Source organism: Haemorhous mexicanus, chromosome 17 (assembly GCF_027477595.1).
Source record: "Haemorhous mexicanus isolate bHaeMex1 chromosome 17, bHaeMex1.pri, whole genome shotgun sequence".
Lineage (NCBI taxonomy): Eukaryota > Metazoa > Chordata > Aves > Passeriformes > Fringillidae > Haemorhous > Haemorhous mexicanus.
The window spans coordinates 6,440,541-6,463,481 of NC_082357.1; the positions used below are offsets into that span (position 1 = coordinate 6,440,541).

General features: G+C 38.0%; 1 protein-coding gene across 10 annotated transcripts in view; it reads left to right on the forward strand.

The window, feature by feature from the left end:
* CLEC16A (C-type lectin domain containing 16A) overlaps positions 1–22,941 on the forward strand; it is a 61,181-nt gene that overhangs the window by 13,435 nt on the left and 24,805 nt on the right. For all 10 annotated transcript variants that reach the window (XR_009488658.1, XR_009488657.1, XM_059861908.1 and 7 more), the window contains exons 9-18: positions 1,991–2,104; positions 6,875–7,103; positions 8,481–8,610; positions 12,680–12,780; positions 13,511–13,633; positions 14,997–15,106; positions 15,576–15,620; positions 16,868–16,918; positions 17,620–17,748; positions 21,288–21,408. Coding sequence is in view for 8 of the 10 variants with exons in the window: in XM_059861908.1 (XP_059717891.1) it covers positions 1,991–2,104; positions 6,875–7,103; positions 8,481–8,610; positions 12,680–12,780; positions 13,511–13,633; positions 14,997–15,106; positions 15,576–15,620; positions 16,868–16,918; positions 17,620–17,748; positions 21,288–21,408 (1,153 nt within the window). In the remaining 2 variants the exon portion in view is untranslated. The remainder of the gene's footprint in view (positions 1–1,990; positions 2,105–6,874; positions 7,104–8,480; positions 8,611–12,679; positions 12,781–13,510; positions 13,634–14,996; positions 15,107–15,575; positions 15,621–16,867; positions 16,919–17,619; positions 17,749–21,287; positions 21,409–22,941) is intronic.

The window sequence follows — 22,941 nt, forward strand, 5'->3', positions numbered from 1 at the left end:
GAAAACCCAAACCCCAAAAACCACCAATACCAAAATCTCACTTTCTCTCAATTTACAATATGAATTTTATTATGCCTATAGTTTAAATCTGTAATTAAGTACTTATTTCTTACTCATATCAGTTCCACCACCTTTTCCTTCTGGAACCCATTTTCAAATTAAGAGTTCTACAGTAGATTTTTTTGTTTTGTGGAGAAAATTCATCTGTTGTCCCTGTTGTCTTCAGTGCATTTCTGCAAGACTGATTTTCTTAAATTACATTGTCTGAAAATAGTTTTTACTTATGTTCATAGAATTTGTACTTCTTTTTCTTTGATCTTAGAATTTTTCGGCACTCATTGTCATCTGACCCATAATTTCATCTTTTTGCTAGAAGTATGGGGTTTTGGGTTTTTTTCCTAGGAGAATATAATTTGGTGCTCCTTAATTTAAACCTAAAATATTGTGGTGGTGTGAGGGTTTTTTACCACAGCTAAAACTGTGGGAGCAGCAGCTTCTTGTAACCAAAGGGATCTGCATCATACAGTTGTGACTTCTTTTCAAGTCTTTGCTTTCAGTGGAAGTATCAACAAGGTATCACTTCAGGATTTGTATCTATGTTCTTCATTCTCTTTAAAGAAGAAAATGGAAGTAGTCATAAAGAACTGAGAACAAATTTTGTGTATCAGAGTGGGATGTGACAGAGAAAATGAAGCGACTGTTTCTGTGACTGGCAGAAAAACATCTCCCACCTCTTTTAACCTGGAGTTTGTCTGTGGTGGGGTGGAATCTGCCAAACCTTGTTGACTGTTTCTGTTCCTGACACCAGGCCTATGCTCTAGGCACTACACTTATAGTAGACACAAATGCTTGAGAGACTCATGCCAGCACCTGAAAATGCACTGCTGGGATTTCTCAGCCGCTGTGACAAAGGGAACATGTGCTGTTCTTGAACCAGAACTGGCCTGTGGACAGTCAAGCAACGCTTGCTGGATTGGCAGAATCTCAAGTGATTTGGAGGTTGTTCAAAGCACTTTGGAAGTGTGTTGTGACTTTATGTAGATCACCACTACATGCTAATAATCACTTCCCTTTTGGAGGTCTGGAATACTTCTGACTTTAATCAGAAAACCTGTGGAGAACATTTAGCTAAATATTTTCAAAGCAATGATTAGGTTTAATGACTTAGGAATTATTTGGGAATTATACAGCTAGAACCATTGATAAGGCATCCAGTCTTGATATTCCTGTGAAGAGAATGGCTATAAGCTGACAGAAGTCTATTGCAGCTGGACCTGAGCTGGTCCTGTCCAGGAGCCAGTTGTTTGCTGACCTAGACTTGTAAGCCTTGGCTCAAAATGAAGCAGCCACTGTAAACAGAGAACTCTGGTAAAGCACCAAAGCACTTGTGGTCAAATGCTTCAGTCCTCCAGGCATTATGGTCCTTACTCCTGTGCTCTGTAGCCATTGTGTAGCTGACACTGATTTGCTGCAATTTCAGAGCCAGAAAAGCTGCTTCTGATCCAGCTCAGCCTAGTGCATGGCCTTTAGTCATGAATGACTGCACAGTGATTGTGTGCACAGAACTTTCTGGAGTCTGGCCAGTTGTTGGCACACAGGAGGGTCTGGGGATGCTGTGCACCATAATCAGTTTGTTTTTTCTAAAAAAAAAAAAAAAAAAAAAATTTCTGGAATGGTTTTAATGAGTTCCTTGCTAGAATATCACACAACTTTCCTTTCAAAGGTGTTGAAGAGAGAGAGAATTTACACTTCTCAGAAGGAGAAAAGAATATGAAGCATTAGTAAAACTAGGTAGCTTCGAAGATAGAGAAAGGTCAGATACCCTTGTCTCCTTTGTTTTGAAGTTGATTTAATGAGCTGTTACCAGTTGTACTTACGTGTAAACTAAAGATGGTGCTTAACAAGGTCAATAGTATGTTCAGCTAGTTAAGCTGTGAAACTATGTATTCTATATTTATGTCTGATGTTTTTTCTGCTCTTCTTTCAATAGGTTTTTCTGATTATACATTATGCTCCTTTGGTGAACTCCTTGGCTGAGGTTATACTCAATGGGGACCTCTCAGTGTTTTCTTCCAAGGTTGAGCAAGATATACCGAAAAACTCAGTAAGTGGCCAACTGTTTGTAATTTTTTTTAAGGCAAAGGAAATTTTTGAAAAATAAATACAGGTATATGGAAACTGATAAGTGAAGGTGTTAATGTTTAGGAGATGAGAGCAGCAGCAGACTTTTTGTTGTTGAACCATCATTTTGATGGGACACTTCTGTAATCCAGTCTTCTGTGTTCAGTTTTTATCTGCCCTTTGGTAGTGAAATAAAAATTATTCAGCACAACTTTCCTGTGCAATTTCCTTGTAGTAGAAATGAGAGACTTAAAAAAATGCCAGGTTTAGAATTTTCATCTGAATATTCCCAGTGTTTTAGCAGTAAAACTGATCATCTCTGAAAGTTGTGGATTGGTGAGCATGTGAGAAGAGAGACCAGCCACAGAGAGAGGGGAGAGTGTTACTCTTGACGGCCTTCTACCTTCACATTTAACCATGGGTAGATGTTACTAGGTGCTGATGCTGTTGTTACTGGTTTTCTAGGTGTCATGTTTTTAATATTTTCCTTTTTGTTGTGGCTTTCACAGTTTGTGTAATGCTTACTTGTTACCTTTTAGAGGCTTATTTTGGGGATGGTAACGAGTAGGGGGGCATGACCTTATTGTAACAGAACTCTGACTGTAGTTCTGTCCAAAAACTGAATGTCCCCCACTGGCTGACTGGCCAGCAGTTGCTGACTGAATGTTTAATTTATAACAAGCAGTAGATTGGTTCTTACCTACCTCCTTCCTAGCAGTTGCTAGATCTCGGAGTTTCAAGGAGGGAGATATGTTTCAACTCCTCCAGATTCTTCCCACTGGGCATTGGAAACTGTGTGGATTGATCTTAGCTGGTAGCTTTTGGATTCTGGTGTTCTGTTCTGTTGGCCTTGATATTTAGAATCTAACCTTTTTTAGAAAAAACTATGTTAGAATGATAGAGTTGGCTGATTGCTTTAAGATAAAGCAATCTCTTACTTTTGTTAGGAAATGTCTGACATTCTGCTAACTGCATACTGAATGTTGTGTGTTACTTGTGCAGAAGAAGCTTTGTTGCTAGGAAATTTGTGGCAAGAGGGTGGAGTACCAGTCGTTACAGAAGTGAGATTTTCTTTTCCTGTCATGGTTACTGTACAGAGTTACAAAATACCTATAGCATATGTTTGTGTGCTTGCACTTACGTTAGGAATATTAGGGGATTCCTATAGACTGCTGTTCATCTCTTACTTTTGTAATACTATTTAGGTTGCTGCTCCTTACTGGCCTTAAAGATGTGTCCTCTTAACATGTAACCTGGGGGTTCTGTTGTACCTGGACAGGTACTGAATAGGAGGGGTGTTGGCCTTCTGCAATAGACCCTTGGAGAAACTGCCAGAGGTGGAGCTGTGTTCCAGGGAGTGCAGAGCAGTAGGTAAAGGGAAAAACTTCCATGGGAGAAACCTTGATTTTTTGTAATTTCAACCATATTGTTCAGTGAGACCATGGAGGGGAAAGCCTAGACTGTCGGATGGCCACTGGTGGAGTTGGTTATGTGCAGGAGGAGTGGTGTGCCATGTCCAGCAGAAGAGCTCCATGGCTTCCAGGGAGGGGAGCCACGGAGGGAGCTGCTCTGCAGGGTTGTGTGGGAACTGCTGCAGGCTTTGCTTGGGCTTCCCTGCTGATACACAGCTCAGTGCAGGGGGGCTCAGGTCAACTGTACAAATGAAGGCACATCAGCATCCTTGCAGGGCTGTTACTGTGGTATTTTCCATTGCAAAGAAATTGCAAACTTCTATTGAATACTGAAAGCTACTTCAGAAGTTAGTTTAGAATTGTTAAAGAGAAGTGATGACCAAATTTTCAAATTTATTTTTAATCTGAATTTAGAATTTTTTTTTCTTAAATCATACCCAAATGCATCATTTACTACTTCCTTTGTGTTCTAATTTATCATGATAACTGTTTTGCTACTCTCCTAAGCTAGTTGTTGTGGGGATATCTGTGTATTGTGAACTGCAGCTATTTCTAAACCCTCCCTCTGTACCTATCTCTGCTCATCTATTGTAACTGAGATGTCTTGATATGTTTAAGTTGAATTGTAACTGTCAGTTTCTAACTAGCACATAGTTTCTAAACCCAGAAGTATCTATATCTATAGGTATCTATATTCATCTTTCTAATAAGATAAATTGAAGTGGAATGAGGTATGGAGAAAGGACTGAGTTTACTAGACAGAGTCCTTGTGCTGGGACACTGAGTAAAGAACACTTCACAAAAACAAGAGCTGAGAAGCATCACAGTTGCTCTGTATAAATACAAAATACCCTGAGTTATTTAGGGCAAAGAGCAGTGGTAGTTCTCACAAGAGGAACAAGTGATACTGCTTACTGTAAATCAATTTATGGAAAAAATGACCAGCAGTTGCAACTGCTGATATCTTATGAATTGGCAATAACCTACCCATGGAGATCTGCTGAACATCACTGGGCAGTAGTGATTGCCCAGGCTCCATTGAACAAGGTCTTCACATCATTCCTTATTTTTTCCCTGTATTTCTGGTTTTAGGCATCATCAGAAGAAATACAAACCCTTAGGTCACAATGAGAGCTGAATATGTATAGGTAGCAGAATGTATTTAAAGTTGTCAGATATCACACTAAGGTTTACCTTACTTCCTGTGAGATCTGTTTTCCTGCATCATTCACATGTGGGCCACTTCTACCTAGTGCATGTTTCTTCTTTAACCTACTTTCTCCTTCCCGTAAAAGGTGTTACTGGTATTGCCTTATTTTACCATCACACATTGCACAAGATATACCATTATTGAAAATGTGGTTGAAAGACATTTTAAAGATATAAACTAGCAATACCTCAACCAATATAATCAACTTATAAACCAAATGCTATCTAAAATAATTTTAAGTCTGATTTTGGAATGTTTTAATGCTATAGCAGAACAGAATATTTGTGTAGGGGTTTTTCTACAGCATTTCTTCTTGGAGCAGACTATGGCTCAGTGTTCACAGGCACATCACTGTCTACTGGTATTTAGTGGTACTTTGCTCTTGTGGCTGACAGCATAGGAGAAATGCAAGGATGTTAAGTGCATGCTTTCTCCATAAAGAAGTAGCTACAAGATTCTAGGAAGCAATGCAGAAGTAAGAAGTGAACGCAGAAAGGGGAAAATGTGTTATGCAACTTGCATGCTACTTTTCTGGTTTTCCCCTAAATAATAGGACTTAAGGTGCTCTTCCCTTTCTTATGACTTTTCTGGCCAGAAGCCATCAATAAAGGTAACCTGGTCATTTTATAGACTTCCTGTGTTGCAGTTGGATCACACAAAAAATACATTCAAGAGGTTATCAGGGGATATAAGTGTAGTAAATTTTCTATTATGGGGATTTTTTGGTATTGTAAAATAGTCTTGCCACTATGTGGTATGTTTCAGTGCCAAGTGTAAATTCACTTATGTAATATTTCTATAAAGCATTTGAAAAATATCAGAAGATTCAGAGAATAATTTTGGCCTTTTAACTTGTAGACAGCTTCTTCCCTGATATTTTCCTAATCTCTTATGTATAGATTTTCCTAACAAGGTGAAGGGAAGGATTTTTTCAGACTTTTTCCCCAAAGTTTCTTTGATGCAGTCATCTTGAGTGGTTATTTTACTGAGTCACCTAAGGCAAAGAATGTAATCAATTTGGTATATACTCTAGTCTTACTTCTTTCTCTTGCTTGCTCTTAAGTTTTTAACCCTTTAGGCAGTGTGAGTTGAATCTGTTTGAGGTTTTGAGCTCTGGAAGGTAATGGAGTTTCTGTAACTGTAACTGTCCTGTGTAGTGCAAACCTGGCAGAAAGCTCCAAACCATGTGTTTCACTTCTCAGTAACAGAAAGGTTTGGCTGATTAGTGCTTACTTTGTGCTCTGGTAATCAGGTGGCAGGCAGAGGGGAGCTCAAACAGCACAGCTCAGAAACAAGTTGCAGAATTGTTAAAAACCAAATTTGTTACTCCTTCTGTTTGCAGAGCTTCTTGTAGCGTCTTGGTCACTTTCTATAAGAATCCATTGTTCTGTGTTGTTAGGATGACACATTATTGGAAATACTTCATTTCTTCTGGGAGAAATTTGTTATCTAAATTTATTTTCTTGTTCTATAAATTAATACTTAGGAAAATTAGGTGTTGGTTTGCCATCTTATCCTGTGATAACTTTGTGGAAAACACAAGTAAATTAAGTCTAATAAATGAAGTTGTGTTTTCCAGACTTGATAAGTCAATGTCTGGAGGCTCTAGGTTATTTGCTCCTAGTTGATGCAGGAGTTAGTTTGATATTGAGGTAAGCATGAGACTCCAAAAAAAATCAACCAACCCAAAATCTCACAGCATAGAGCATTGGATTTTGTCCTTGCTGCTTTAAAAAAGTCCTTGCACCTTTAAAAGGGGTGTATTTCATATTAGTAGCTGCTGTCAACACACATGTAGGATTTTGCTGCCTTTATCCTTTTTACAGAAGGTATCTGAATTTTATGTGTAATATGTCTCACACCTTCAATTTAAAACTTGTGGTGATGAAATAGGTAGTTCTGCATTGTCTTGTCTCAAGAAGACCTACTTTTTAATGATAGATTTTTGGGCTATGTTACTTTGGGGATAGTTGTGATACTGATGATTTGGTATTTATTTTTTGTATTTTAAAATGGATTTGAGATTTGTGGATAGTGTGCTGATTTACATTTTATATGAATTGAAGTTTCTTTATCAATTACAGCTAAAAATGCTGTGCTGTAACTCAGTGTACACTCTTCAAATTTACAGGCCAAGTCAAGTATCAGATGTTTCATAAAACCCACAGAAACACTTGAGAGGTCTCTTGAAATTAACAAACAGAAAGGGAAGAAGAGGATGCAGAAAAGACCCAACTATAAAAATGTTGGTGAAGAAGATGAAGAGGAGAGAGGATCTGAAGATAACCAAGATGATCTCGATAAAAGTAAAGGTACAGAAGCAAGTTCAAAGGGTGTAAGAGCAAGCACTGAAAATGAAGGTGAGTATTCCAGCAAGAAAAGGGTGCTTACAATTTAGGTACTTCTGTTTCCTGATGGACCTGGTTGTGGTTAGTTACATGACTTGTTCTCTTGCTGCACTAGGTAAGCACAGGACTATGACATTTAAGGCTTTGGCTGGATTTTTTCCTCCTGTTAAATCAAGCTGTGAGAACATCTTCTTCTAATCTCATTGAAAGCTATGAAAGTGTGTTCATATCTGCCTGTAGACCTTGGCCCTTATCACAATGCATGCCTTGCACCTCAGTGCTCATGGCTGTGGGCACTTGATAAGCAAGCTTGACAGCTTTGTAACTTGTCCTTTTGTGGTAAGGGAGAGCTGTAGCCACTTCACCTTTGCAAGATAATCAGCAGTATTTTATGTGTTTTAATGATAAAATTTAACAGGTGTGCTAGAAGTGACAGTACATGATGGAAGATGATACTAAATAGTTCAAAATTGAAAATATCTTTGACTCTTAGATTTCTTTTTACTTGAACTTTTTCTGCATTTTTGGTGTAGCACAAACCTAAGAACTGCTTTTATAGGATGAGTGGTCTTACAGCATATTATAACTGTTTATTTTATGGTTACTAGCTTTTAGAAGGATAATAAGTCCTAGTACTTACATTAAACATAAATTGAGAAAAATGTGGCAGGATTGCCTGCAAGCAATTGAAAGAAAGGGTGTTATGCTTTGACAGTCCTGTCCAAACAGGGCTGAGTTTAGATTTAAGTCAAGTCTTTTTGAGAAGGCTTTCCTTAAATGGTGTCAAATAACTGATGGTGTATTTTCCACCATGATTTGATGAAAATCTGAAATAATCTACTGTTTTAAGCTGGTGCATTTAGTTGTAATCTTTGTCCAGATTCCTAAGGGGAGGCAAGATGTTTGTTCTACTGAAACTCAGTAGGTGAGAAGCACTGGGGACCAGGTGTCCTGTTTGCTGCAGCTGTAGAGACCTGTTTACACCTTCAGTGAAACTTGATGTCCACCCATGCCCCAGTCTCACCAGCTTTTTCACAAATCTTTTTTTCAGAAAGAGGTTCTATGGCTTTTCTTCCTGTGGTTTGCGTGGGAAGGGAGCTGACTGTGGCTTACTTGCCAAAATGATATGTATATTTTCTTTACATATTTTATGTTTATGTATACATTTTTTTATAGTGTTACATTCCTTAACAAAATGTAAGCCAAATTCTTGGCTCTGCTGGGAAGAAAATTTGCCAACATCTGCTCATTAGCCTTTCTGAAGTAATGGTTATACCTCTTACTTGTAGAAACATGAGATGCTTTTAATACCAAACAGAAAATACAGAAGAGCTTATGATAATCTTGTTGAAAATATCAAATTTTGGTGGTATGTTTTGGTTTTTTTAGAAATAGAGATGGTAATCATGGAAAGGTGTAAGCTGTCAGAGCTGTCTATCTCTGCTGTGACAGAACAGAATACAACAGATGAAGAAAAGAGTGCAGCTGCTTCTGGGAGCGAGATGACAAACTGGAACAGGTATAAAGGAACTGTAAAAGATGTTGCTGAATTGTTTCCTTACCTACCCTCCTCTTAAATCTTTTGCTTTTCTTAAAGGGATATTTCAAGTTAAGATCTGCTTCAAGTTAAAATTACAGGGTATTTTTCTGGATCACAAGTGAGTGAATCAATACAAAAGTGAGGTGTAGTCTGTCTACTGCTCGGTTTTGGAAATTATCCTGTTCCTTTTTAGTTTGTGCTTTCCTTTAGGAAGTTGTGATGCATTAAGTTGGTAAAGTTAAGTTACAGAATATTAACACAACAAAAACAGAATATAAATGTTTCCATTCTGTAATTTCTTAAACATCTAAATTAAGATGGAAGTTTTATTAATTATATTTATAGTTGCATTTGTCAATTTTTGTATGCACCTATAAGGAAAAAACAAGGAAAATTCTTCAGTTCAGGGATGAGTTTGGCAGAATTTTAGTAGCAGTGGTTAAGCTTTTACTGTTTCCAGGGTCCATTAATATGTTTTAGAGTTATTGGAAACTTCTACTGGAAATACAGTTTATAAGTGTTTCTGGGAGCAGAAATTACTCTGACTTCAAAATTTAAGCTTGGATATAATGAATACCCCTAAGACACCTTCTCACCAGAGATTTTGCATTCCTGTTAATAGAATGTTAAGAAGCCAAATGTCCCTGACACAAAAGTAATTGCAAATGTGTCCAATGGGAAAATGCACATGTTTGATAGGATGTAAAATTTATTTTTAAACTTGGGAAATGCTGCCTGGTATTCCCAGAATTTCATTCTGTCTCCATTATAGCTTTGTAGTTTAGATTACATTCATTAATAAAGATAACATTTAATTTCATTGTAAAAGTGAAATTGAACCTTGACTTGAACTGGCTTTAAAACACACTGTTCTAGATTATTGATAATTTGACTAAAATATGTGCCAAATGGCTTTTAGAAAGAAATTGGCAGTGAGTGCATGGAATACTAAAATGACTGGGATGCTCGGGTCTTGAAAAGTGCAGAATGCTTAGAAGTGGGCTGCCAGTGCATTTGGCAAATGTCTGCAAGTTCAGGCCTCTCTTGATCTGCAGATGTGGTCTCACAGAATTCTGCATTTTTCTAAAAATAAGCAACATCAAAAATGTGCAGAGCTGAAAGTATAAGGATATACCTTGTATAGGGCAATTCTGGCCTTTGTTTTATATGTGATTTTTCTTTTTTGAAATGTCAGTGGATTAGCTGCTATAGCTTAAGATGTTGTATTATATTATGCCAAGTATAATATTTGAAACAGCAGCTGAATTTCTCAAGAGACTTGCTTCAGTATGTGTAGTTTCTGTCCTACGCTGTTGGAATCACTGATCCTTGTGGATGAGGCACCATGTGGGAGGGGAAAATGCAGGGACCTCTATGTCACACTGGAACTGAAGCTTCCACACCTGCAATAATCATTAATGCTTGTGGTGACAGTGCTTCCTAGTGTGTTGCAGTCTTCAGTTGTGGACATATTCCAGAAGAATAAATAATTTGAGGAACACTTGTATGGCATTTGATCTGCTGCTTCTATCAAGCCCTTAGTAAAAGACCAGTAAAGGAAGCAAATGCTTACAGAGTTAAGAAATACATTTGAAAATACTTAACCATGTAGCCTTTACTGGTTTTTGGATTTTTGTTTTGTTTTGTTTTTTTTTGTTTAAAACAGTCCAATTGTTGTTGAAAAATAAATGGAAAACAGCACAGGTGGCAGTTAAAAATCTGCAGCTGTAAAAGCTAAGTCAAGATTTTAATTTCCCTTAGCCCTCTTCCTACTGTGAAAAACAAAAGAAAAAGCTTAAGTATTTTAGGTGTTACTTTATTTTGATAGGCCTCACTACTGGAAAATTTAAGCTTAAAGACATGTTTTAAATTAGCTTCATTTTATGAAATGCTGCACAGCAAAGCTTTTTTCCAAAGCATGTCAAATCCTCATGCTATGTTGTGGCTTCTGTTGCTATTTTCTTAGGCTGAAGTTTTTCTGGGTCTGTTGTGTATTTAGTCTAAATGAGGAACATTGGTGAGGGGGATTCTTGGAAGCTTTTTCAGCCTCAGATTATTGTGGCTGAGACAGATAATGCTGATAAGATGCTGTGAAGAAGCATCTGGAATGAAAATGGTATCTCTTGCTGCTCTGTAATGATTTTTTTTTCAAGTTTCATAATTTCATTAATCTAATTAGTATGTAGGGGAAAACAATGAAAATGCATTAGGCATCACAGAAGTCATTTAATACTGTGTAATATTGGTATTAATGGAACAACTACTGATACCTCAGCAGCTTTGACCTGGTAAAACTTTGGCTTTAATGAAATTATATTAAATAATACTTTTATAGTTTAGGGCTTAGGTTGTTTACTGTGTGCTTTGGTCTGAAAACAAACCAAGTGTTATCTTGCATTTAAGTATTTTAATATCTTGGTCCTCTTTGTTCTTTAGACCTTGAAGCTGAGCTCATCTTATGGAGTGAAAAGCCCCCCATCTGAGGGTGCCTCGAGGCTTGTAGGGCTTGGGTAATGCTTAGGAAACGTGAAGGCTCTCTTGGCTTGTTTTCAACATTGCTAATTCTTTAGGTTGTTTTTCCTTGAGCGGTTACATTCTTTTGAGATCTACAATATGTGGGCAATTTGACTTAAGCACTCTGAGCAGTGTTGAACTTGGGCACAGAGGGACCACTGCCGGTGGCAGCTCTGGTAGAGGAGCACTGGGATCCCGGCTCAGAAATGCACAGACTGTGAAGCCAGTGCTGCTGTGACATGAGCTGAGCATGGAGCAGCATGGGCTGGGGTCTTGGTCACTGCCTGGTCACTGCTGGTTTCAGTAAGAGACAGCACTGTGCTGGCACCTGCCTGGAGCTGCCAGGAACTTCCCGTGCTTTGTTGTGCCTTGGGCGCCGCGGCTTTCCTGGGAGCGCTTGGTGTGACCAGGAGGGCGCCACAGGTCTGGAGTGGGGATTGAAGTGTCTTGTGTTCTGGTCTCTGACAGCCCTTCTGACCCCCAGGAACCACAGCAGGGAGTTTGTAGTGCCTGCTTCTTGTCTGCTAGGCCTGAGCACAGCAAAATTTGTTTGCTTCTGTGACTTCGATGTTATTTTTATGGTTTTTTTTTTTTAATGTACTTTAGATAATGTAAGGATATTTTTCCTTTCACTGTTAAAATACAGTTTAACAGATAGGAATAAACCCTTTCCACACAAGCTTTCACACTGTCATCTCCTGATGACTGTGACACTACCCTGACGAATCATTTGTTTAGCTGGGCCAGTTGTGAAAATATATTTAGTTTTTGCATGTGCTCTGAACTTGAACTACTGACTGGATGCAAGCCATTTTAAGACCAGAAGTGAAGCTGTCTTGCCATTGGGCCTGTGCTAATATCAGGTTAATCTCAGCCAAATGCCTTCTGGATTACACTGACTTTTGTTGTCTTTCCAAGGTACGTGTAAAGAAAAGATGAACTTGGCACTGTTTGTAACTTCCTGTATATGTGTCACAGGTCACAAGTGTTTAAACTCAGGGAAACAAAGCTCATCTACAATCCAAAGCTTTTTTCGCTCTCCACATATTCTCTCCTAGTTAATATTTCTTTCCGATAACTGTTGGAACAGTAAAACTGTTTTAGAAAAACCTAGTTTCCTCCAAACTTCTTGTAAAAATACTTACTTTGTAATAGCAAGAGCTTTTCAGTTCTGTTTAGCACATGAGTTTTAAAGGAGTCTCTTTTATACAACAGTGATAGCAGCTCCTTAAATTTACTTAGGTATGCACTTAAAGCAAGCTCTGCAGTGATTCTGTGTGCTTACTAAACAGGCTACAAACAACCCAGTAAATGTTTGAACAAGCAGTTCTTGGGAAAGTATTATGTAATGAATCTGGTTAAAACTCATGGCTGTAATCTGAGTACCCTGCAATAGAAGCTCTGTAACAGAAGTCTTTTGTTATAATGCCTGAAAATGTGAATTTGCCTCTTCCATTAACTACATGTACAATAAGGTAGTTACCAATTTTTCTATAGATTTTTTTAACTGTTTCTAAATTACTCCTTTCCACAGGCCTTTTCTTGATATGGTCTATAATGCACTGGACTGTCCTGAAGATGATTACTACGCCCTTTTTGTGCTCTGTCTTTTATATGCAATGTCACACAACAAAGGTAAGTGCTGTTATCTGGAGGTACAAGGCCAGGATTGGAAGACACTATAAACCTCAACAGAGTCATCTTCTGATTTATGGGGTTGTTTGTTGCTGTTCTTTAGAATGGGGCAGGAGGATCCCCACAATCCATAATTGTGTATTGCTCTAAGAGGTCTTCCAGCAAACCAGCCTTTCCTGAGAAAGAACTTTGATATTTTAGAGGAATATGATAAAGAAAGATGGGATTAGTTTCCTTATATAACAAGTCAGTGAAAATTTTATTTCTGTTGGGAAAGATACTAAATAGGGCTCCTACAAAATAAAATTCCTATTTAGTTTAAACATATATGAACAGATTACTTAACTACCAAAGCAGAATTTAAAATCAGACTTTGGTCATCTCTCCTTTAGCCATTATGCTCTCCAGATGTCTGGCTTGACTTTGATTCAATTTAGATGCAAACATATAATCTGAGAATTTCAGAAGCAGCAAAATCTTTTGCATTTCACCAACCACTTTGGGATTTTGGGGCTACCCAGTAGGCCCCATTTAAGGCTGGGAATTTTCAGGGACTCATCAATGTGTTTGGTCTTTGTTGTCCCTCCTTTTCCTTGTCATACAAAGTCAAAGCATAGTGTCCTATTGCTAATTGTTCCCTTCTGAGAAAACTGCTGTGGTCTATTAAATGCTTGCCTTTGGACACTCTTGTTTTCTAATTTGCATTTTTTTTCCTTCACCCCCATGAAAGGACTTGACTCAGTCAAGTTGGAAAGAATTCAACTTCCAGCTCAACATGCTGAAGAGAGAAATTCATATAATCATGTCCTTGCGGAGGGGCTCATCAGGATAATGAATTATGCTGCACAACCAGGTATTGCTTTTCCAGGGTTTGTTTTTCCTTCCGAGGTAAAATTTTTGAAGATGGAAAAAAGCTACTTAGCCTCTTGTCTTTGAGGGGAAAGTGACTGTTCAGCTTGCTCTTTGATGAGCAGTATGTATGTAGATATGGTTTGTGAAAGACAGCCATTGGCTTTTCCTTGGTTGGTGAGGAGCCAGAAACTCTGGATTTGTGCTCAGTAGTTGTTTTGATACTCAGACCTATGCAAGGATCTGTTGTCTTAATTCATACTTTCTGCACTTTTGAATAAACAAAAATTGAGATTTTGAGGGGTTTTCCCTTAATGGATTTCATCCTGAAAACATGATCTCTCTCATCTTTGCTTGTAGAAATAATTTCAGTTGAGAAATAATCTTGAAAACTATGGTATGCTTTGCTATAGCAGTCCTTTATCTGTAGCTCTGGGTGATAGCAAATTTTCCCATACTTTTTTTAAATTTCAGATTGTACTTTCACTTCTGAACTGTTCTGCAGAAAGCATGGAGTTTTTTCTCATTTCACAATACAAAAAAGGAAGGGTTATAATGTTCCATGACCTATTCCATGAAAATATGATTTTTGTTCAAGCCACACCTCTCCTCCTTGCACTTGCCCCCTTAGAACTTTAAATGGGTAGAACTTGTTTTCCACAGAAACTGCCACACTATCAAATTTTTGAATGTCTGTAGAATAAAAATCTGTTTGACTTGCAAAACTGCTCTACAGCATATTAACTTGTGCTGATGTGTCATGGATCAAAGACATGTTCATATATGGAGAGTTTGTTCCTGCAGCAGCAGGAAGGAGTGTAAATGAGAATGTGTATTTGTTTAAATAAAAGCATGTCTAGGGAGGGAAGTGCTGGGGAAGGATGGAAATGGGGGCTTTTTATTCAACTTGCTGCATGCTATGTAGAACATCTCCTTTTCTCTCTTCAAGGGAAAGCTGTGCCTTGTTAGTGTGCTATATACAAAGCTTCCTTTCACCTTGTAGCTTCGTCCATCACAAATGTCTGGGATCCTTTTGTAATTTTAGAGTAATTCAAACTGTGCAGCAGATTGGTTTTGCTGCCTTTATCAATGTTTGGGCTTACTGTTCAAGAGTATTAATCTTTGCCTTCTTACTGAATGGTTCTGCTTTAAATTTTCTTCTGTTGTAAATTACTCCTCCATTTTTTTCTTCAGAGCTATCAGCATTGTAAGGCAGCACCAGCACTCATCCCTGTCTGATGAAGGTGGGAGAGAGGAGCCAAGTTTGGCAATTGCAGGAAGAGTAGAAACATTTAAGAACGTGGGATGATCACAAGAGCTGTAACTAAACTGCTACTATTTTGTATGTTGGAATTTTCTTTTCACAGATGGAAAAATTCGTTTGGCAACTTTAGAACTTGGCTGCCTATTGCTGAAGCAGCTTGTGTTTTCCAAAAATGGCAGGATCATAAAAAGTGTTCACCTTGATTGTCTTGAGGTGAGTGTTTTCTTTCAAATTCCCAGTCACTGCATTACTGGTGTCTGAGTCTCAGAGTATAGTTGAATAAATTTGTTTTGTTTCTGATTTCAGTAAGCCTTAATGTGAAAATTGAACTTCTAGAACATCTTTGCATTGGTAGCTCTGTGCTGTGAATATCATAACCTGTGCTCTGTTCTCATCTCTGCTATTTTAACTTGTAACTTCTCCAGCAGTTTTTTATTTCATTGTCTCTCTGAAACTTGTATGTTATCCATCTCAATAATATAAAGAAAAGTGCTTTTGAAATAATAAATAATAAACTCAAGCTGCATTTTCATAGGTGCAAGAACTGTATTCTATCAAATTATGGGATTAAGGCCATGAATTATTAGACAGTCTGTTCTGTATGAGTGTTTGGGTGGGTTTTTAATGTGACTAATAAGTAAGTGGTGTATGTATTTTCTGAAATGCATTTTCTCTTTCCTAGGGTGCAAGGGAGGAAAGTGTTCATCTCCTTCGCCGTTTCTATAAGGTAAGTATGCAGAATGCTGTAAGAAAAAGGTCCTTTACATATGGGGAATGTCTGCAGCCCAGTCCTTACATGGTGACCAAAGAAGCGCCATTTTAAGGTGGGAACTCCAAATTTGTGATAGAGAAGAGGAGGTGTTTGCTTGGAGAATTCCTCTCCTTTCCACCCTTCCCATACCACCCTGACCTCTGTCACAAAGGGCTGTTGGAATACTCACAGGGTTTGTATTGGAGATCAAGTTTATCATTGACACAAATGTGGGATATGTTTGGTTTCGACATTGCTTTTTGTTTGTATTGTATCTGAAATGATGATCTAAAGTTTTGTCAATTTTTTTTTCTTATTGGAAACGTTTGCAGCTTTTTACTTTTATGTGTGTGTTGTAAACAATGAAAGAAATTAAATTTTTTAGCCCTAGGCATTAACTTCTATGTAAGGAGCAGTGAATCTGTGACAGATTTCAAGTGTCTGAAATATCTTCCTGTTTTTCTTAGAATTCTCTTGAAGGATGTTTGCTCAATGTGGCTTACAAAAAAATAAGTAACTTGTGGTGGGTTGACCTTGGCTGGCTGCTAGAGGTCCACTCAGCTGCTCTCTCACTGCCCTTCCTCAACAGGATGAAGGGAAAATAGAGTATCTTGTCAAGATAAAGAACAGGGAGGTCACTTGCCAATTACAGTCTTGGGCGAAACAGTCTCAACTTCACAGAAATTAATTTATTGCCAAGAAAAATAAGTTGAGATAGTGAGAAACAAAGACAAATTAAAGCACTGCTGTCCCCCCACTCTCCCTTTTCCCAAGCTCAGCTTCATTCCTGGCTCTTCAGCCTTCTCCCCCTGTGAGTGGTGCAGTGGCAGTGGGAAAAGTCGGGTTTTGGTGTCAGTCCAGAACAGTGGCTGTTGTTTCTCCCTCCTCACACCTTCCCCTGCCCCAGTGTGGGTCCCCTCCTCCATGGGCTGCAGTCCTTCAGGACAATTGCTGCAGTGTGGGTCCTGCAGACTGCAGCTCCTTCAGAGCACGTCTGCCTGCTGTAGTGGTGGTACCTGCTCCACCATGGTCCTCCAGGGGCTGCAGAGAAATCTCTCCCTTTCCTAAATGTGTTTTCCCAGCTGTGTCTGCAGAGCTGCTGAAGGGCTCAGCAGTACCCTGCAGCCCTGGGCTCTCTTCACAGACACACTGCACAGAACCAAACCTGACAGAGCCCCAAACAGCAAGGCTTCATGGGATGTCCATGTTCTTTCTTTTGGAAGGGAGAAGAAATCTTTCTGGATATGTTTGAAGATGAATACAGGAGTATGACAGTAAGTCAGATCCCTTCTGCCCTGGCAAATCCTCAAACCCAGATACAGCACAGGAATAAGAAAAAGTGCTGATAGCTACTGAGCACACTGGGGTCTTTATTGCTGGGAGTAGGATAACAAAATGTGGGTGGTGTTTTTGCCTCTGAGAAGTTGTGTCTATACTTACATAAATTATTTATGTGAAACTTCACAGCTCTTTATTTAATAAAATTCCGTTACTTACAAAATTGAATTTGTAAACATTGCTCCAGCCTACTAAATAGGACACTGGATTTATTATTTTTCCTCTAAACATTATGAAAATCTTCCTATACCTGTCTGAAGCTCAGCATGTTCTCTCTTTTGAGAAAGCTCTTTTTGGAGAGAAAAAGTTATGAGAAATTTCCTTGTGATTGAAGTGACCACAAATTTAAGTCAAAACTTGAAATCGAACCTGGCAGAATTTGGTTTTTAGTATTTGGGAAATATCTTTTCTGTAATCTTCTGGATTTTCCTGTGTTTTATTTGTATGGAAACTTTGGCAGTGTGTCTGGGAACAATGAGAGGTTGCATGTAGTGAATGAAAGACTGCGTGTAAGCCCTTAAATAAGACATGGTATTAAAAATTCTCAGAATTTTAAAATATGCAACGAGTTGTATTTGAAACTAGAGGCAAATGCTTATTGTTCTGTATACTAACCAGTGCTAAAATATTTCTGTAGATGAAACCTATGAATGTAGAATACTTGATGATGGATGCTTCAATCTTGCTACCCCCAACGGGGACACCTCTGACAGGGATTGATTTTGTGAAGAGGTTGCCTTGTGGAGATGTAGAAAGAACACGAAGAGTGAGTAAGACAGTTTTCCTTACATCTGCTCATGACAAAGTGATGCCAAAATCATTGAGCAGTTCTAGGAATACAAATACTTTTCTTTGAAAACTGCTTGATTGGAATCTTCATCTATAAAATCATCAAAGCTTGCTGCAGACATATCTTTGTAGAGTACATATAGTAATTACCTGCCCCAGTGGGGAAACTTTTTCTCTGATTTCTTGTGTCTAGTCAACACATGTTCTTGCACTGGGGTTTAAATTGCCAGACCATACAGAAAGCTACATAAAAAGACATTTTGATAACACTCAATATATTGTCAGCTTCTTTTGTGATCTGCTATCTCAGTTATATTCCTGTAGTAAGAATCTCTGTGGAAGACTGACTGGCTTTGTATCACTCGTATTTCTAGACATGGCAAAAAATTTCATTTTACTTGACAGTTCATCTTGCCAAGGTAATTTGTGATAGAAATTTGAGAATGAAGAGAGAACCAGCCAAGTATGTATTTTTGTGACTGACACAATCTGTAGAGGTGATATTGACCTGAATGACAACATCCTTATTTCCATTCTTGGTTAATCAGTTCTTGGCCCTTATCTGGCTGTGTCCTGGAAGCCTTGCAGTGTCAGTAAATCTAAGAGATATGTTTTTTTCCTTCAAGAGTACTTGAATATACTTACATAATATAATTATATAAATGCAAAGAAACTTAGAGAACAGCACTTCCCAAATAATGATTTTGTGCAGTAATGTATTTCCAGGAATCTTCTTGCTTATAAGCCACACAGCTTTTTGTTATCACAGTGTGTTGTTGGATAGAATACAGTGAATTATTTTGAAAAGTATTATTCTTGGAAAGCAGAAATGCTTCCTGAAATTCTCTAAGGTGTTCAACAGAAAGATACTTAGAAATGCACATTAGTGGGAAATGACTGTTCCAGGATTTTCATGTGCTGAATAAGGAATAGCTTAACTTCCGTTGGTAGAAATAAAAAAAATCAATAAAAATATTCCTGTAGATCCTTTGGGATGAAAAGGTCTCTGTCATGAGCAAGAATTCCCAGAATGATTCCTTGTTGGTGCTCCTTCCCCAGTCACATTGCACTCAGGGTTTGGTATCTCCTCATTTCCTGTGCTGCTTCCTTGCAGCCAGGCTGCCTAGCCCTGGCTGACCTGCCAGGACAAAATGCTGTAGTCAGGTATACCTTGTGACATTGCTGCTGCCACTCAACCTGCTCAGGTTCTAAGGATGGTTTGAAATGGAAAAAGATTTGATTCTGAGCATGCTCTGACACGATTCAGAAAAGTTCCCAAATTTTATTTCACTAGCAAGTGATCTTTGATTATATTATGAGTTCTTAACTGTTAGGATCTGACTTCCTTGCTGTAGAAAGTCCCTGTAAGTGGCAGCTCTTCTCCTCTTTAACAACTTTAGGAGCTCTCAAAAATCTCACTTTGTGAGAAGTTTTTGAAGTACTAAGAGCTCTTTTTCTTGGGAATGTAATAAGATAGTGGTAGGTTTCCCTGCAAAATGCTGTTTCTTTGCACATAGACCATGTATACAGATGAGGAAATCAGCATCATAGTGCATAATACTTTAATGTAGGTAGAAATCCATATCTGTTCCAAGTTAACCAAAAAACCAAAAGTCAGCCAAAAAAATTCTAGGCCACAGAACTTTTCTATTGTTTTGTTGAGATCTGATAAAATGTGTTAGGCACAATATATGGACCTTGGTAACCAACTATGGGCTGTCAGTGTTGTAGGAAGCACAGCACAGTTTCCATTTCAACTGATATTCTTGTTCATTTTGTGTTTTTTGCAAAGGCGAAAGTTCTAATTTTATTTTCTGCTCCTGTACTTTATTCTGCATTAAATGTGATTACATGTTTGGAAATGAGTGTCATCAGTTTTATAGGAAATGAATGTGATAAAAATTAATGCAGTCTAGGAGGAAGAGGTTTGAGGAGGCAGATAACTGAAAGCTGAGTGATGGTTGCCCTCCAAATAAAAAAAAAAAACAAACCCAAACAAAAACATTGTTGGGTTTAACTGTTGGATTACCAAAAATGGCAAGATTTTCCAGTTCTTGATTGAATTTGGCAAATATTAAACCAAATACTGTGAATTCTTCTTGAAGCACTTGGTAGGAAAACTGCTTTATAGTTATCCTGTATAATTTCAGTAAATCCACAATACATTAGAATGCAATCTGCCTAAATGGGAGTGATCATAACACATTCTAAAGTGACTCTGTTCTCATGAATTAGATGGTATTGTTATCATGTTTTTGTTAGATATCCTGATGTCCTTTGCTCCACGTAATGATATTGCCCTGTCAAATTTCCACTGCGTACCAAAGCCATTGCTTTGGAGTCATTTTGGGGAAGAACCTGATACATGGCTTCCCTCTCTTCATCCCTGTTCTCCCAGAAATTCTTGGAAGAACTGCCAGTAGAGAGCTGGCCAAACACTCACAGTTCTACTTCACAGGAGCCACTCTTCTGTTGATTTTAAAAATAGAGGAGTGAAGGGTTTTCCCTTAAAGCACTTCAGCTTTGTTTTTCCTAATACTTCCTGCAATCTGGGAGCTTCTGGGCACTGCAGCTGTTCATGAATTCAGTGCTGTTACTGTAAAGCAGCAGTTAATTTACAGTGCACCACAGAATTACTGTGTAGGAAACTCTTAAAAAGCAGAACACCGGAAGTAATAAAAAATGATTTTTCATTTGCTGTACTGAAAATGCAGTCCTTGTAGGGAAAGAGGATTATAAATGGTGCCTTTCAAAATGTGGCTAATAAAATTATTGTTCTTTGACACTTTGGGTCTTTGCATACCATATGTCATTAATTTGTAATTCAAAACTAGCATATTCATTTCACAGAGCAGCTGTTGAAAGTTTCTTGGGACTGTTGCAGCTTTCAGAATGCTTTGCCCTGATGAAGACCTTCTGAGAATATAAATTAAGTGTTCTGAGAAAGTTACATGTGGCTAGTTTTAGTGAGAACAGCAAATTAAAATGCAGAAATCCCCTCTGTTTCTCTCTTAACTTGTAGACATGTTAGCTAGACTTGGCCAGAAAAGTTATTACTGTTTTAAGTTCAAAATGTGAGAGTCTCTGAAGGTTGGTTGTGTAGGTGTCTGTAGCATAGAAGTATTGCAAATACAATCAGTCTTAAAGTAATGATTAAATAAAAATATTCCAAGATTGTTTTTGCTTAAACTGCTTCTCTAATTGTTTCCCTGTCAGTCACAATCTGTGTAAATGTGCCAGTGAGACAAAGGCTCTGCTGCTTCTACTTCACTGAAAATAAATGGCATGTTTCAGCTTCTTTCATGTTTTTTTTTAACTAACTTGGAAATTACATTCTACTTTTTCAATATAAAAGGTATTAAAATTTTAATTTCAATTTTAAATATATTAAAAAGACTTACTGTAGGACAACAAACTTGGGAGTTGTAAAAGCCAGTATATGTTTGTAGGATTCTGTTAAAATACGTAGAATTGGGTGTAAAAATATTCTGATAATCTTTTCTTTAATTTCTCAAGGCAATCAGAGTTTTCTTTATGCTCCGTTCACTGTCACTGCACTTGCAAGGTGAGCTGGAAACTCAGTTGCCACTCACGAGGGAGGGAGATCTGATAAAGGCAGATGATGTTCTGGATCTGAGTAAGTAGCCCCTCAATTTCCTAAATAGTCGGATACAAAAATTACTGACTTTTTTTTCTCCTAAACTGCTTGTTACTGCTATTCTTACTTAAACTATCTGAATTGAAGTAGCACAGTGTTGAGGTTCTGCTGTGTGTTGTAGCATAAAAATGTATTTTCCAGTTTGAGTCTTTGCCCAGACAAGAGAGACAGGAGAATGTCAGCATTTTGGCATAAAGCACACAGGTTGCCCATGATTGCATAGGTGCCTTACCTTGGGAGGAGACTTTGCAGTGGGCAAAGCATGACCCCAAAAATTACTTTTGTGTGTCTTTTTTTAAATATCACTTTGGAGGTGTTGTTGATTTCACAAATTTTCCTCAATCTCTATTAATGCCAGGCTTTTAAAATTCTTGGGAACATTAAGATGCCTTCAGTGTTTATGCTTGTTTGTATACAAATCCTTTCAAGAGGGGGGTAGAGGTTAACATGATCCAGTAATGGTTTCAGCTGCTGTTTTGATTTGGAAAAACCCCACAGAGCTGTATCAAAATAGCTCTTTTTTTCCTTTTGCCTGAATGTAATGATGGTGTTCTATGTGAGCTTGATGAGGGAGATTGAAGTTTCTTGTAAAGAAGCATTTTTAATATTTTGATGCATATATGTTAAATGCAGACCTTTAGGTGTAGTTACAAGGTTGTCACCAGTATATATGAATGTATGAATAGAGAGTCTGGTATTTCCACAAAAGGTTCATTCCATACTGCTGGATAGGCTGTCACCAGAATTACAGCTACTGTTACTTTGCAGTGTTTTTCTACTGTAAATAGTTTTGAAGCAATTACATATTTTGTGATAACTGTCTCACTTAGACTGCCTGTGAGGCTGGAGGCGTTTTCAGTCTTGTTTAGCAGTTGACTGTGTGAAGTCACTGGCAGCTCAAATTAACAGCCTCAGTGCTTGGTTTCAGGTGATAACAGGATTCTGTTAGTTTAATGTTTTAAATGCCATGGCCAAGAGGTAAATGAGGATACATTTAAAGCTGTTATTTCTTTGCTGAAACTGAAAAAAAGTAACATTATAGTTAAGTTTCTTTGCAGACTTGCAGACAGAGTGAGCCGGCTTTAAAAGGCCATCACAGTCAACGTTTTTTAAAAAATATTTCAGAAAAGTTTATGATGGAATAATTGAGGTTGTAAGGAACTTCAGTAGATCATCTAGTCTAACCCCCTGCTCAAACCCAGGGTCAGCTAAAAAAAGGTGTCCAGGACAATTTGTCATATTTGTGGCAAAGAGAGTAACACAAAATGTGGTACAGGTGTATAACCAGGGACACATCCTCTAACTTGAGCTAAATGTACTTTGTGGGAACAAGGTGGATTCATGATTGGTTGCTTTCTTAGTTAGTAAAGCAGACTATCATCCCAGAAGGGCTGCCTGTTGTTGGGAAGAGTTCTTCCCATGAAGTGGGAGGTGCTGCATTCACTATCTCCAGCCTAATGCTTATATTGGGCTGCCAGCTGTGCATACAAAAGGCTAAAAGTTTTCTGTAAG